The 17,372-nt window shown below is 38.3% G+C and overlaps 1 protein-coding gene across 1 annotated transcript in view; it reads right to left on the reverse strand.

The window, feature by feature from the left end:
* RBM25 (RNA binding motif protein 25) overlaps positions 1-17,372 on the reverse strand; it is an 84,472-nt gene that overhangs the window by 12,509 nt on the left and 54,591 nt on the right. Inside the window, exons 7-16 of the mRNA XM_011949815.1 lie at positions 16,316-16,501; positions 14,021-14,074; positions 13,712-13,795; positions 9,989-10,275; positions 7,397-7,619; positions 7,195-7,284; positions 5,622-5,695; positions 3,688-3,838; positions 922-1,246; positions 182-549 (exon numbers count right to left, since the gene is read on the reverse strand). Of these exons, the coding sequence (XP_011805205.1) occupies positions 182-549; positions 922-1,246; positions 3,688-3,838; positions 5,622-5,695; positions 7,195-7,284; positions 7,397-7,619; positions 9,989-10,275; positions 13,712-13,795; positions 14,021-14,074; positions 16,316-16,501 (1,842 nt within the window). The remainder of the gene's footprint in view (positions 1-181; positions 550-921; positions 1,247-3,687; positions 3,839-5,621; positions 5,696-7,194; positions 7,285-7,396; positions 7,620-9,988; positions 10,276-13,711; positions 13,796-14,020; positions 14,075-16,315; positions 16,502-17,372) is intronic.

Consider the following 17,372-nt stretch of genomic DNA (forward strand, 5'->3'; position numbering starts at 1 on the left):
GGGCGACAGAGCGAGACTCTGTCTCAAAAAAAAAAAAAAAAGGCCGGTATGTATCAAGATACAATCATCTGCTTTTAATAAGTCTTCAAGTACCACCAAAAATTTTTCCATTATTACTAATTTCTTGACTATGCCATTGAGTTGGTGTCAAGATGATCATCCCTACTTATTTGTCATTAATAGAATCAAATGAGGTTTTTTTTTCTTCAAATGAATTTTTATGGCATATTCCAACTGTTCCCAATAACATGATGAAATACAATTTCCTACTCACAGAATCCACAATAGACCAATCCAGGGGATAAGCGAAGAGCTCAGGTTTGGCTGTAGGGATTTTCTCAATGAGACTCTTAATGTGTTTACGCTTTTCTTCAGTGTTTACAGTGCCTTTGGCTGCATTTTTATCATCTTCACCATAATCCAAGGGAACCAGTTTCCTTTTTCGGGGTACGTCATCACTGTCTTCATCCTCAAATTTGTTAAAGACACTATCTACAGGCAGTTTCTTTCTCTTCACAGAATTAGGCTGACCAGGACTATTGGAAGCACCTACAGTAAAAACACTCTCTTAGCATGATGACTTAATTTCCAAGTGTTTCATTTTACAACCCACCATCCCTCAAAAGCAATGCAAAATATACTTCCACAAATCTTAGAGAAAGATCCCAACTGTAAAAAATAACTCACTACTCACAAGTGCTAGAAAATTAAACTTTTCACTTCTTCTCAGAACTCGAGGCAGCTGCAGATATAGGAGCACTAGTAAAACTATGAAAACAATCGTGAGCTAGAAAGGCATTTTTTAGTAATCTTCTATCTACCTAACCAAGCACAAATACATATTTTTTTCCTTAAAGCACAATACAGGTATTTGCAGGGGTGAAGGGAAGAAAATAAAGAAGGAAGGAAATGCTAACGTACCCAGTTTAAGACTTAGTCCTATTTTTGGCCTATGCTCCTCAGGTTGTTGTTGATCCGGTGAGTTTTCATGAGGAATAATAATACCACAGGGAGACTCATCCCCAGGAGTGTTAGGTGTTGCATTGCCACTGGCAGAAGAAACAGATGGAGCAGAGCTGATGGGCCTCAGAGTAGGTTTCAGACAAGGCTTTTGCTCTGGCTCCTCTTCCTCTTCCATGGGTTCTTCTCGTTTTTCTTCTTTTTCTTGCTTTTCTTCTTCCTCTTCTTCTGATTCTGGCTCTTGCTTTATTTGTGGCTGCCTGCGCCTCTCGGCCTCTTGTTCCATCTAAAACCAAAACAATAATCTGATTAACTACAACTCTACACCATTCAACTTGATTTTTGTTTTACATTATCTCTTGTAAAAAGCCTTTACGAAAAGAGAAAAAGCCAGGCGTGGTGGCTCACGCCTATAATCCCAGCACTTTGGGAGGCTGCGGTGGGCAGATCACCTGAGGTCACGAGTTTGAGACCAGCTTGGCCAACATGGTGAAACCCTATCTCTACTGAAAATACAAAAATTAGCCAAGTGTGGTGGTGCGAGACTGTAATCCTAGCTACTCAGGAAGCTGAGGCAGGAGAATCGCTTGAACCTGGGAGGTGGAGGTTGCAGTGAGCCTCGCAGAACTGCACTACAGCCTGGGCAACAGAGCAAGACACCCACTCAAAAAGAAAAAAGAAAAAAAAAAAAAGACATGGGCAGTGGCTCAATCCCAGGTAAAACAGGAAAACCCCATCTCAACAAAAAAGCATAAAGAAGTTAGGCACTCTGCTCATGCTTATAAGTGTCCCAGACACTCAGGAGGTAGAGGCCTGAGGACCACTTGAGCCCAGGAGGCAGAGGGTGCAGTGAACCAAGATTCCACCACTGCACTCCAGCCTAGGCAACAAAGCCAGACTCTGTCTCAGGAAAATAAAAAAAGGCCGGGCACAGTGGTTCACGCCTGTAATCCCAGGACTCTGGGAAGCCAAGATGGGCGGATCACTTGGGGTCAGGAGTTCTAGACTAGCCTGACCAACATGGTAAAACCCTGTTGCTACTAAAAATACAAAAATTAGTCAGGAGTGGTGGCGCATGCCTGTAATCCCAGCTACTCGGGAGGCTGAGACAAGAGAATCCCTGGAGCCTGGGAAGCGGAGTTTGCAGTGAGCCGAGATGACACCACTGCACTCCAGCCTGGGTGACAGAGCGAGACCCCGTCTCAAAAAAATAAATAAATAAAAATAAAAATACAAAAATTAGCCAGGCAAGGTGGCGTGCACCTGTAATTCCTAATACTAACCAGCTACTCGGGTACCTGAGGCAGGAGAATTGCTTGAACCCAGGAGTTAGGGGCTGCAGTGAGCAGAGATCACACTATTGCACTCCAGTGTGGGCAAGAGAGCAAGACTCTATCTCAAAAACAAAACAAAACAAAAAACAAAAAAGGAAACAGCTTTATTTTAAATACAAAATACTGGCCAGGTGTGGTAGCTCACGCCAGTAATGCCAGCAACACTTTGGGAGGCCGAGGCGGGTGGATTACCTGAGGTCAGGAGTTCGAGACCAGCCTGGACAACATGGTGAAACCCTGTCTCTACTAGGAAAACACAAAAAATTAGACAATCCCAGCTACTCCAGAGGCTGAGGCAGGAGAATCGCTTAAACCCGGGAGGCAGAGATTGCAGTGAGCCGAGATCACGCCCATTGCACTCCAGGCTGGGCAACAAGAGTGAAACTCCATCTCAAAATAAATAAATAAAAAATAAAAATAAAAACAAAATACTTTGGCAATAGAGAAGGAATTTAAATCACAAAAAGTAAGTGTCAGAGCAAATTATAGGAAGAACAGGTTCAACTATAGAAATAACAGATTCTAGCAAAGTGGCATTAGAAGACATACAATAGGCCGGGCGCAGTGGCTCAAGCCTGTAATCCCAGCACTTGGGGAGGCCGAGACGGGCAGATCACGAGGTCAGGAGATCGAGATCATCCTGGCTAATACGGTGAAACCCCGTCTCTACTAAAAAAATACAAAAAAACTAGCTGGGCGAGGTGGCGGGCGCCTGTAGTCCCAGCTACTCGGGAGGCTGAGGCAGGAGAATGGCGTGAACCCGGGAGGCAGAGCTTGCAGTGAGCTGAGATCTGGGCGACAGAGCTAGACTCCGTCTCAAAAAAAAAAAAAAAAAAAAAAAGATATACAATAGAATGGCCAGGCGCAGTGGCTCATGCCTGTAATCCCAGTACTTTGGGAGGCCGAAGCCAGTAATCACTTGAGGTAGATCAGCCTGGCCAAAATGGTGAAACCCAGTCTCCAACTAACAATACAAAAATTAGCTGGGCATGGTGGCGGGCACCTGTAATCCCAACTACTTGGGTAGCTGAGCCAGGAGAATAACTTGAACCTAGGAGGCAGAGGTTGCAGTGAGTTGAGATCGCACCACTGCACTCCTGCCTGGGAAGACGGAGTCAGACTCCATCTAATTTAAAAAAAAAAAAAAAAAAAGACATACAAAGAAAACAAATGAATAAGACATCCGCAGGATGTTTAGAATGAAGTTGTAAATCAACTAATACTGACAACTTGTGTAATTAAAGAAAAAGTACTAATAACGTTCCACAAAATAGCACATTACATGGAGCATAAAATGCATTTCCCTTAACTATAAATTAAACTGCATCATAGTTGGCTTTAAGATGACATGATAACCTTAAAACAAAATCATGTGGATGGTATAGTATCTTACCCTCTGGAGCTCTGCATCTGGATCTGGATGCCCTTCTGCCAGAAGGCGCTGCCTGATTTCCTCAAGCTCCTCCTTCTCTCTCTTCCTATCTCGTTCATCTGCTTCCATTTCCTTTTCTCTATCACGCAACCTTTTCTGAAGAGCACTTCCTCTGTAAAAGTGAATGATAAAAGGCTTCATTTAATACTCAGATCATTGAGCAGTACACATGACATCTCCAACAGCACCTCTTTTCAATACTACAACCTGCATGCTAAGAGGTTAAAGAATGTCTTAATGTTCCGTATCTACAGAACACACCAGAGTGTGTTCTCTACCTATAAATGTATAACAAATAAGCATTATCTTGTCATTTACCACTATGTTCCCTTCATCCTGAAAGTCATTCTAATAAATGTTTAAAGAAGTAAAATAGTCGCTTTCAGAAAGAGAGCTCACATTTTGTGCCTATCTCACAAGGAATACCCAACAAATAATTTTCGTTTTCCTAGATACCAACCTAAAAAAATACATGAAGTAGCATTAGTAGCACTGAGAGTTCTGTATCCCCAATTTATTCACTTGTAAAAAATATCTCAGAAAGTAGTGCAGAATCAACAGAAAGCAGAGGTTCTCTCCTATCTAGCAGTTCATTACTTCTCAGAATGTTGACGTTATACATTGCCACTTTATGCTTCTAGCCTTCAATGATTTTACTGATTTCATGGCATTTTCTACAAAGCCAAATCCCTGGCACTCTTTAAATTTAAGCAACTAATTACAATGTTTTAATTATTTTGGCTATATTGTATTAAACTATATTAAATATCTTCATTATGATTGTATCATGTCAGACAAATTAGATAAAATACTATAGATAAAACAGAACTATAGATAAAATAGTATCAAGACACTGTCTGTATCCCCAGGGAACTTACAGTTTGGATGGAAGGAAGAGCAAAACAAGCAATTTTGCCATAAAGTCATAAATATTAGAATGAGAGTAATTTGAAAATGCCATGGGAACAAAGAATGAGAGAAGGCAGTTGTCACAACTCTTACTTCACAATAATGTATCAATTTGGAGATGGGGTGAGAGACAGGAGCTCAAATTGCTAGGAGACCAAAATTTCTAGACAAACCCAGATAGTTACAGAGATTAGTTGTAACTTGCTATAAAAATTGTACCTAGCAGACAGGCGTGGTAGCCCACACCTATAGTCCAACCTACTCAAGAGAGTGGGAAGGGAGGATTGCTTGAGCCCAAGAGTTCGAGGTTACAATGAACTATGATCATGCCACTGCATTGAGGCTGAGGTAAGACCCTGTCTCTAAAAAACATCAAGAAAAAATTTTAAAAATCAGACCCATTTACAACACACAAAGATAAAAATAGTATTATTTGATATAACACTATCATGGGCTCCCCCACTGCACAAAAGATGCATAGAAACGTTGATACTTTTCTGATAGCTCTTTTCTCCCAAGAAAACAGTGTATTCACTATAGAAGTAATTATTACACGGAATGTGAAAGTTTCTTGTTTTCTTTTTTTTTTTTGAGACGGAGTCTCACTCTGCTGCCCAGGCTGGAGTGCGGTGGCCGGACCTCAGTTCACTGCAAGCTCCACCTCCTGGGTTTACGCCATTCTCCTGCCTCAGCCTCCCGAGTAGCTGGGACTACAGGCACCCACCAGGTCGCCCGGCTAGTTTTTTGTATTTTTTTAGTAGAGACGGGGTTTCACCGTGTTAGCCAGGATGGTCTCGATCTCCTGACCTCGTGATCCGCCCGTCTCGGCCTCCCAAAGTGCTGGGATTACAGGCTTGAGCCACCGTGCCCGGCCAAGTTTCCTGTTTTCTTATTCCACTTAGTGAACCTGCATCATCAACTGTGAGTATGGGAAAATACAGCTAATAAAAAACCAAGTATGAGTCCACAGAACAAGCCTTCTTTACCTGTAATATTTGGGGTCATCTCTATCATCATCATAGTCTTCTAAGAATTCTTTTAGTCGTTTAGCTTCTTTGGCCTTTGAGGAAATAAGGACAATGTATAAAAATAACATACAAGTAATAAAGATTACTCTTCCCTTTTTCATGTAAACAGATTTTTCAGACTCAGACATCAATCAAGAGTAAGGGGAAGATTTATAGGAATTTCTCTTCACATAATTTAAGGAAAAACATGGCCGTTTCAATAAATGAAACTACAGTTTCTCCTGGATCCCAGAATTTAAACCATATTTATAAATGTATAATGTATCCAGCTATTTGGTTTAAATAAACTTGTTGGCCTAGACTGGGAAATGGTATTTTTACTATTTTCTATAGCGAAAATATTTTCTAATTTAAGTTGGAGCTATCTGCACAGCTCTCTACAGTTGTACATAAAATGTTTTTACTGTAAAATGAGATATGTATAAAATACCACTCTATGCCATAATACTTTCGTTTAAAAAAAAGATTTTTCTTATCCCCTTAAATTTTATTTTTCATATACTTCATATATTAATTATAAGTCACATTAGACATTTTAAATTTTTTACATCTAAGAAAAGTCTGAATGAGGACGTATCTGTAAAATGCAAACCACATACATATACTACGCTACAATAAATATGCTCTTTGAATATAATCTTTAAAATACAATACCTAAGCACACCAACAAAACTGGAGATTATCTTATTAAATGAAAAATACGGCTCACGCCTGTAATCCCAGCACTTTGGGAGGCCAAGGCAGGCAGATCATTTGAGGTCAGGAATTTGAGACCATCCTGGCCAACATGGTGAAACCCCGTCTCTACTAAAAATACAAAAATTAGCTGGGTGTGGTGGCACACGCCTATAATCCCAGCTACTTGGGAGGCTAAGGCAGGAGAATCACTTATCACTTGAACCTGGGAGGAGGAGGTTGCAGTGAGCCAAGATTGCACCCCCTGCGTGGGTGGCAGAGCAACACTCCATCTCAAAAAAAAAAAGTATATACATATATATGTATGTTTACATGTATGTATGTATATGTTTTTTAATTCCATTTTTAAGGTAGATGATAATACAAGAAATACTTTTTAAGAAACGCAGAAATTTAAATCATGTTCATTAATCAATTTAAAGGTTAATGCCTACCTAACTCTAAACTGATAGCAAACAATCCGTGAGATAAAATGAATCTCTTACTCTTAACTTATGGAATTTCTATTACATCTAATAACAACAGTTCAACAATTTTAAAAACATGTAGATTCTTAAAAATAAGTTAATAACTTTTTGACTTAAATATTACTATATGACAAATTTACTTTGATGGTATACAGAAAGATAACTTTGGATGCAGCAAAAATTTGAAAAGAGGAAAAAAGATTTTGGTGTACTTAAATTGGCTCAAAATGCTCAAAATACATAAAAATTAAATTATCCATGAACAGAGAAGCGTGTGCATTTCAATTATTAAGTTACTTGTAGTCAGCAGTAAAGATATAATCTGACTTTATACCTGAAAAATCACTTACTTTAGCCTAGAATCTTACCATTTCTCTTCTTCTTTCTTCTTCTCTTTCAGCTTCTTTCTCATATTCCCGGGTTTTCTTTCGTTCTCTGATTTCCCAATTCTTAAGGCGCTAAAAAAATTAAATTTTGAAAGCTTTAGAAGTTTATACATAGCGTTCTATAAATTTTGGTTAACCTATTAAGGGATACCAAGATAAGAATAAAAGAGTTTGTTCAACTTACCTCTTGATAAGCAGCTTCTTTCTCTCGGAGTTTTCTTTCAAGTTTTCTTCGTTCATATGCATCTTCTTCATCTTCTTCTCGGTCCCGTTTTTTGTCTTTTTCTCTTTCTCGCTCCCGTTCCCTCTCTCGCTCTCTCTCTCGCTCCCGTTCTCGTTCTCGCTCTCGTTCTCTCTCTCTCTCTCTTTCCCGCTCTCGTTCCCTTTCACGATCTCTGCTTTTTTCTCTAATGTAAACAAAATATTTTACAAACCTGTCAGTCTACTTTCTGTTTTCAAGACCAAAGTAAAGGAGGACAACATACATTATAAAATAATATAAAATCTCACAGGCCAGAATCTAGCACTTGATTTGCATAGAACTATATAACCTCTTCTACACTCATGAGAAAGACATAAATTGCAGTCCCAAATCCTAAAATGCATTCTAATATCAATGTTAATGCTTACTGATATGTCAGAAAACAAATGCAATCTAAATATAAAATAGTTACAAATCATTAAAATGAATGATTAGTTAATGCCCATCATATACTGGAATAATAGTCAATCCCCTGATGGTATAAAACAGAAAAAAGGAAAACTGTTAATTCCCAAAAGAAATATGAAGGACTAATGAATATGTTAAGAGATAGTAAAATAATCTTTTGTTAAAAAAAAAAAAGAGAGATAGTTTAGCTTACTAGTAATCAAGGAGTAAGTGCTGGCAAACATGGAAAACAGAGAATTTTGACATGTTGCATGGATTAAGTTAGAACTTTGGTAAGTATCAGCACTGAAAGTCCTCAAATATTTAATTAGAGTGATAAAATCTAATCCCAGCATTTTAAGAAGCTGAGGCAGGAGGCTTGCTTGAGGCCAAGAGGCATGGTGGCACGTGCCTGTAGTCCTGGCTACTCCAGAGGCTGACGTGGGAAGATCCTATGAGCCCAGGACTTCGAGTTTATGGTGACCTATGATTGTATCACTGCACTCCAGTCAAGGTGACGGAGCACGCCTGTCTCCAAAAAAAAAAAAAGTAGTAAAACCAAATTGCAGATTATATATAGTATGGTGCCAAGGATCTAATCAAATAACTGTATGTATGCATATTTAATATGTATATGTGAAATATACTCTTCATGGATACACTTATGCCATAAATATGAGAGATGGATTTTGTACATATCAACCTCTCAATGACTGTATCAGGGATGGACAGAATGAAATAATTTTAATGCCTACTAAAGGTTGAGTGCTCTGGGCTTCCAGTTCCAGTTCTGGCAATTAGGTGAAATGACCTAAAGTGGAACTCCCTCCAGCCATAATCAAGTAAGAAACTGCAACACAGTAATGTATATTTTAAAACTAGCTTGAAGAAAAAGGAGTTTTTTCTCTCTTCCTTGCTGCTTTCTCCTCTTCCTTTGTTCATGTTTGCTCAGTATACCTCATTGCTCAACAATGAGATGACTCATCAAAATAATTCAATATAAGGCCGGGCGTGGTGGCTCACATCTGTAATCCCAGCACTTTGGGAGGCTGAGGCGGGCAGATTACCTGAGCTCAGGAGTTCGAGACCAGCTGGGCAACATAGTAAAACCTGTTCTCTACAAAAAAAAACCTCAAAAATTAGTCCGGGACAGTGGTGTGTGCCTATAGTCCCAGCTACTCGGGAGGCTGAAGCAGGAGAATTGCTTAAGCCTGGGAGGCAAAGGTTGCAATGAGCCAAGACTGCACCACTGCACTCCAACTTGGGTGACAGAGCAAGACCATGCCTCAAAAAAAAAAAAAAATTCAATATAATTTAAAAATTTTAAATAAAAAATAAAACCTTCCAAAGAGTAAAATTACTAGGAGTCAGAGGTAGAGGTAGATAGTAAATTTACAGACAGAAAGATTAAGCTGTGGCAGTGCAGTGGGCTAAAAAACCAAATAAAAATGCTAGGGGCTAAAAAGATGTGGTGCTAGAGTTGATGTCTCAGTATACAGAACTTCAACGAAAAGAACAACTTAAAAAATGCCCATGGACCCAGGGAGACAGCAGGGAGTCATGTCTGCCCAGAATACTGAGTGGCCACTGTGTTTCTATAGAAAGTGGCTTCAGACAGAAATTAACCATAGTTGAAAATTATTACTTTCACCGATAGTGAGTGTGTGTGTGAGAGAGAGAGCGTGAGAGACAAAGAGAGAGAGACAGACAAAGACCATGTTGTCTCTAAAAAAAATCAGGCTGGGTGCAGTGACTCACGCCTCTAGTCCCAGCACTTTGGGAGGCTTAAGGCAGGTGGATCACTTGGGGCCAGGAGTTCAAAACCAGGCTGATTAACATGGTAAAACCCCATCTCTACCAAAAATACAAAAAATTAGCTGGGCATGGTGGTATGAACCTGTAATCCCAGCTACTTGGGAGGCTGAGGAATGAGAATCACTTGAACCCAGGAGGCGGAGATTGCAGTGAGCCACGCTCAGCCACTGCAGTCCAGCCTGAGTGACAGAGTGAGAATGTCTCACACACAAAAAAAATCCTCTCATTCCATGAATGCAAATGGTACTCTGGAGGACTACCCGGTAGTTCTATAAAAGCTATCAGGAAACAGTAACTTCTGTAAAGACTTACCTTGATCGACTCCGATCCTTATTACGATCTGAGCTCCTTTCTCTATCCCGGTCACGATCTCTCTCTCGATCCCGATCTCGGTCTCTCTCTTTCGTCCGGTCACGGTCCCTATCCCGTTCTCGTTCCCGCTCCCGTTCTTTCTCCTTTTCTCGTTCACGTTCTCTTTCCCTTTCTCGTTCCCGTTCTCGCCTTTCTCGTTCCCTTTCACGCTCCCTCTCTCTTTCTCTCCGTTCTTTCTCAATTTCCTGTCTTTCTTTTTCCTTTTTGCCTTTCTCTTCTTCCAGTTTCTAGAAACCAATAAAAGCACTTTTAGAGTTAACTCTGTAGCTCCAGTATTCAGATTTTTCCTGGCGCAATACCCAATATTGGGAACAAAAACACCAAACCACTGATACACTAATATTAAATACTTGTGGTTTTATGTGACAAATTAAACTGAAGCAATCACAAGACTAGAAAGATTTCGTGCAAAACCATATACTCTACACAGACCAGGAATCTCCAATCTTGGATGCTGGGAGATTGTGTCAGGTGTGGCTGGCCACTCAATGACTATGTATTAACTAAAATGAACATGAAGAATGTGGTGGTTCGAAATATTTTCTATAAATACTATCACTGGTTAAAACTCAACTCTGTCCATTATGGATTTCTGTAAATCCACACGATGATTAATACTAATTAAAACCCCAGACTGTGCATTACCTCAAGTTGAGGGTTTCAAAGAGCAAGTGGTACAGAAGAATACCTATAATGCAACTAAATAATCTCTGCCCTCTGATTTGCCCACCCTCCAAAAGAAACACAAGCTGAATTCAGCCAAGAACTGCCTTATTATCTATGGAAACATTTACTCCCACCATTACAAGATGGACAGCCCACCAAATACAGAAAGTTTGAAAATCACTCACTTCAAGCAAAATATATGTAACTGTAATAGTTTCATTTAAAATATTTAAAAGCAATACACTTATGCCCATTATGCCTGTAAGACAATGAAAATATATTTACAATGATAAATCCATCCTTGGAAGGAACGATTGTGCATTAACTTACAGATGCTGTGCTAGGACATGGATCGCCAACACTGGATTAACCTTGCCTACAAGCTATGTTTCTGGGAGGAAGAGCAAGTACATGGTTCACAAATAAACCAAATAACAAAGTCAGACCAAGTTTGTACCCTGAAAAGATTACCAGTGTACCACATGGTTTCTACACAAACTCAGAAAAAAATATCCCAAACAGGTAAAACAATACAAAACAAAACACATTTATCCCTTTTGTTTCACGTTTAGTTTCACCGAAATGAAATTTTAAACTGCAACAATAAAATGTGCATTTTTCTTTTCTCAGTCATGTAATGCATTTAAAACAACTTTAAAAAGCAATCTTACCTGTCAGATACTCTCTTTCTCCTCATGGATCAGAGAACTGATAGCAGGTTATGAAAGAAAAGCTAATGTATGAGCAACATATTCAGCTGCTGTGCCAGTCTGTATCGAAGTAGAATGCAGGCAAAGCCAAAACTGAATACATTGAAATTACAAAGGGATGAAATGAGATGACAGAAAGAGGACAGAAACTGACAGCTATTAAAGGGGGAAAAATCTCATTTCTGAAACAGTTCTAATGAATATAAAAATTTATATTGTAAAATGAGGCTAGACTATATAAAACTTACCTCAATGGCATACACTTATAAAGAAATTTGTTTATTTCTGAAATAGATACTTACAGAATATTTTAGCTGTTCCAATACTAATTTTCCTGTAGAATTCCTCAATTTTTAATTCTTGCTTATTTCACTGTGCTCTTTATATTCAGTAATATAAATAACCATTTGTTTCAGAACTCATTTCAAAAGTTTGATTCTAAGTAAATGAAAAAGTGAGTGAATCTAGTCCATACTAAATGTTTCCTAAAGTTTATATATGAGAGATATATATACATGTATATAAATATATGTATACATGTAAACATATACATTACATGTTTTTTTAAAAATAAAGATTGGAGAAGGGAAATGAGGCAAGTCTAAAATTACGTAAGAAAGTAATGAAGAGGAAAGGACAGATTTTTTAAAAAATCATAAATCTTACCTCATTCTCTCTTCAGACTCATCCGTGCTGTAAATGGACGCCCCCTGCCACGCTGATACCCTGACAGTCTGTGGTTATTTAATAAACTCATACCAAAACATGCAAAGGTTCACTGAGCTCATTTTTTGTTACTGGAGTTTCAAACAACCCTTTTAGCCAAACCACCCAATAAAAAAAAAACTTGTTTTGGTTTTTCATTTTGATCTCTTTTTATTTTGAAAAGAACATTCTGAAAATTCAAAACATTCCCTCCAGTGAAATAATACTAAGGCAGTAAAATGCCTGACAGATTCCCAAACTTTAAAGCAAATATATTTTCAAATTTTTCTTAAAACATGATTTCCTCATAATTTACCAATAACATGACAGGGTTTAACAAATAAATAAAAACAAAAAGGGGGTAAACCACACACACAACCATATACCATTTTTAAGCTTACTCGGTCCTGAATTTGAGTATTATACCTAACCAAAATTATTCATCTAAAATGATTTCCCATAGACCACCTTTTCAACTCTCAAAATTAATTTTGGGAGAATTATGTTTGTGCTCTCAGACACATTTAATTCTTGAAAAAGCACTGTGTATATGAGCGAGGGCTGGGCATCTGGATAGTAAGTGTTCAGCAGCACTGATTCATTGGCATTATTTGTGAACTACAGATTTTTAAAGCAATGGGAAAAAGTAAGAGTAAAAGAGAAAATGAACATTTAACATTTCACTGAGTTAAAGATCTCTCAGTCTATCAGTAAGAACCAGCAACACCTTATTATCTCTACCATCAAAATACATGTCATGCAGTGTTTGCATTGCACCGTCCAAAAGCATCATTTTCAACACCAGCGAACATTCACAGATGCACTGTCATTGAGAGAAGCTTCAAATAGGCAAAACTCGTGAGTGGGATTTACTATGCATAAATACCCATTTCCAAGCCAGTTACCCCTTTGCATATTTTTCTGAGGGGGCATCCATAAATATAATAAAAAACAGAAGCTCATACTTACATCCTATTCCTTGTTACTTTCCAAGCTGAGAGTTTCATCTTGCATTAGTCACCATATGATCTCTATCATAATGGTGGGGGTCAATGAATAGATTAGCTTTATGGGAATTTACAGTTCTTCCATGCATCTAAAATTTGGTAAGTCTGGTAACCACTGACCTACTTTTTAAAATCTCCCCCACTCAACTTAAATCTATACAAATATAAAATGTAAATTTTAATCTCAGCTCTCTAAAGAAAAGGTAATCCTAAGATCAAGTTAAATAACTGCCCGCAGAAATACACTACAGTGTATGTTATCCTGCTGCCCCCTGAATCTAATTTAAGTCTGACCTTGATGTTTATGTTGAAATCTAAAAATAAAATTAGCTTCTATTCATATTAAAGTGAGATGACTGCAGAATAGTCAGTAACTGAAAAAACTAAGCACAATATGTCAAGGACCACTTTAATATGGTATTGGTCTTCTGTTTCTTTTTTTCTATCTAAGTATCAATTAAACCTATAAAAAGCATTTAAAATTATATTCTAATTTAAGGTTGTTTTTTTGTCTCTTTGCTTTGGATTCTGTAAAAAGTCTAGATTGGTATCAAGTGAAAAGACAAGAATACTACCTTATGTGTGTCTCTGAATTTGCTGATCTCTCGAGATATCAGGTCTCTTTTGTCTTCTTCCATTTCTATAGCATTTATATCCTCCTAAAAGAAAACGAGCAAAGGAGCGAATGAAAAAAGAACAACCTACTTCAATATAAACAGTTAAAGGTTAGATATTCTGTCTCAAAGAGTAAATAAGTAAATAGAACATCCACAATAACAAATCTAACAATCTAAAGTTAATAGTGAAAAATCACAAAGACAAGAATGATAAATCAACAATCAGCAGTAAACACAGTATTGTCAAAGCCTACAATTTAAACGAACCTTAGTGATGAGTGGATAAGGGATCAGTGGGGCCACTGGAAATCTGCGGAAAATCTGCGAAAAAATCCACCAAGAATCTTTTTTAAAAGAGAAAAACAGAGCTCATACTACTCTGCAAAGCAATGCCCTATACATTTATGACATGAACAATACAGTACGCTTTTGTGATGATTTCTTGATTTCAAATTACTTGGGAATAAAAGTGATTTCACTCTCTTCACAATAACTGATCACACACCACCTCCTCTCTGGATACTCGAACACGCTCAAGAAATGGAAATATAGAAGGTGATCTCATAGTAGCAGGGCTTTCTAATCATACCAACAATATTTACCCATAACTCCTGCCACAGAGGAAGATTTTATTATCTTCTCCCCATCCATATCAAACAAATATGTTATTTTTCTCCTTTCCCACTAATGAAGAAAGAGAAAGAATGAACTCTACAGGTCTCAATTACTCCATACCTTACTGACCTTACCTTACTGACCCTACCAATTACCATTCCTAATAGAATACATCTCATTAGAAAAGTTATGGGTCGGGCACGGTGGCTCAGGCGGATCACGAGGTCTGGAGATCGAGACCATCCTGGCTAACACAGTGAAATCCCGTCTCTATTAAAAATACAAAAAACCAGCCAGGCATGGTGGCTGAGGCAGGAGAATTGCTTGAACACAGGAGGCAGAGCTTGCAGTGAGCCAAGATCGCAGCCACTGCACTCCAGCCTGGGCAACTGAGTGAGATTCCATTTCAGTGGGGGGGTCAAAAAAAACAAAAAAGAAAAGTTTTATGGCCAAATGATAAAAATGTATCTGGCCACAAAGAAAACTGAAGATGGCCTAAAAAGGCATTCAAATTTAAAATAATATAAAATGTAACCATCCATTCATAACTAATCATATATATACCATAATATATATACCACGTAGTATTTTTTTATTATATAATGGATGCATATAAAACACTGGCTATGAGTGGGTCACGCTTGTAGTCCCAGCACTTTGGAAGGCTGAGGCAGGCAGATCATTCAAGCTCAGGAGTTCAACACCAGCTTGGGCAACATGGTGAAACCCTATCTCTACAAAAAACAAAAAAATTAGCTGGGTATGGTGGCACATGCCTATAGTCTCAGCTTCTCAGGAGGCTAACACAGGAGGATCACTTTAGGACGGGTATTCAAGGCTGCAGTGAGCCGTAATTGCACCACCATCCTCCAGTCTGGGTGACAGAGCAAGATATTGTCTCAAAAACATAAATAAATAAAACAAAATACTTCCAATACTTCTGGGATTTTTTTTCTTACTTTACAGACAGGGTCTCGCTCTGTAGCCCAGGCTAGACTCAAGCTCATGGGCTCAAGTAAACCTCCCCTCAGCCTCCCCAGCTGCTGGGACTACATGTATATCATCCACCACTCCTGGTTTCTTCCATTATTTTTAAAAGAACATTTCCTATAATTTATCTAAGTTTATCCAAAGGAAATAAGTATAAGAAAACTAAACCTTTTCTTTCAACCCGGACTGCCCACTGTTCAATTAGCTTAGGGCGATAAAGAGGTAGCAATCAATTCACTGAGGAGGAATGTTTCAAGTTGTACTGCTCTTTCAGAATCCTCCAGTTTGATTATTCAATACCACTATTGTTCAGGGAGGGGAATGCAACATAGTTTCTAAAGAAAGGCAGCTAAAAATTAAGAGTGGGTGGAAATCTTCAGTGAATCAGATCTGGTTTCTTGCTTAGAACAGACACAGAACAACCACAGGCAAACAAAGTAAAATAAGAGTCAGGCGCAGTGGCTCACGACTGTAATCCTGGCACTTTAGGAAGCTGAGACAGGAGGATAACCTGAACCCAGGAGTTGGAGACCAGTCTAGAAAACATAATGAAACCCTGTCTCTGTAAAAAAGTTTAAAATGTATTTTTAATATATTTTTTAAAATAATTAAAAAAAATTTTAAGGCTGGGAGTGGTGGCTCACGCCTGTATCCCAGCACTTTGGGAGAATGAGGCAAGTGGATCCCTTGAGGGATATATGGCATATAACCCATGCGCATTCTCCCATATACTTTAAAACTTCTCTAGATTACATATAATGCCCCACAGAACCCGAGAGGCGGAGGTTATAGTGAGCTGAGATTGCGCCACTGCATTCCAGTCTGGGAGACAAAGTGAGCCTCCATCTCAAAAAAAGAAAAGAAAGAAAAAAAGAAAACTGACATGTAATCAAAGCATAAGAGTGATATCATAAAAAACAAATGGTAGAAATTATATGTTGTTGTCAGAACACATACGTCCTCCTTCTTTTCCTTCTTCTTCTTCCTGGGGTGAGAATCAGATTCCTGTGAGGGGGCATTTAGCTCACTGGAGTATTCACGAATTAAAACTTCAATAGCCCCTTTAATCATCTGATCTCTCCTCTTTGTTTCTTCATCCAAGGCTTCTTCATCGTCATTAGCGACAGTTTCTGGCCTTGCATTCTTAAAGAAAACAGCAAATTCAGGGGAAAGAAAAATCAAGCAAGAAAATCAAAATCACTCTACAACAACAGTTACTAAACATACATGTTTTCTCAAAACCATCTCTGTAGTCCTATTAAACACAGAGTTGGTTTTGTTCTTAACATCATAAAAGCTTCATTTTTTTTTTTTATTTCACTATTCCTGAGATACTAGTTTATTTTCATTTCCTTTTTCTTAATAGCTAAAAAATTCTGGCCCCTAAATTTCAGGACTAGCACACTATATAACACATCTGCAAACCATTCACAAGTTTTCAGACTGTTTTGCTCAACAGGTACACAAATAGTAACAACTGTATGTAATAGTTCATTCTTTTAAACAGATACTAAATGGCTGAAAATTCAGTTATGCAGTAAAGACAAAATACAATTTTAAGTTAATTGTGAAAGCTACCGCACAGAATAAACAAAATTGTAAGCAGATTAAACAAACAAAAACATCAGATTGCTAAATACACCAAAATGCCAGAATCAGGAGTTTAGGGGCTGAAATGATGGCTTATTTCCTATTTGCTTTCTATGGGTTCTTACAATGCAAGAATACCACTTATAGAAACCATACACTTACAACACTAAGAAGGAATCAAGGTAACTATTTGTAGGTCTTTATCAGTAATTTTCTGGCCAGGCGTGGTGGCTCACTCCTGTAATCCCAGCACTAGGAGGCTGAGGGGGGGCTGGATCATGAGGTCAGGAGTTCAATCAAGACCAGCCTGGCCAACATGCTGAAACCCCATCTCTACTAAAAATACAAAAATTAGCCGAGTGTGGTGGTGCATGCCTATAATCCCAGCTACTCTAGGGAGGCTGAGGCAGGAGAATTGCTTAAA

This window comes from Colobus angolensis, unplaced genomic scaffold (genome assembly GCF_000951035.1).
Source record: "Colobus angolensis palliatus isolate OR3802 unplaced genomic scaffold, Cang.pa_1.0 Scaffold3, whole genome shotgun sequence".
Taxonomy (NCBI): domain Eukaryota; kingdom Metazoa; phylum Chordata; class Mammalia; order Primates; family Cercopithecidae; genus Colobus; species Colobus angolensis.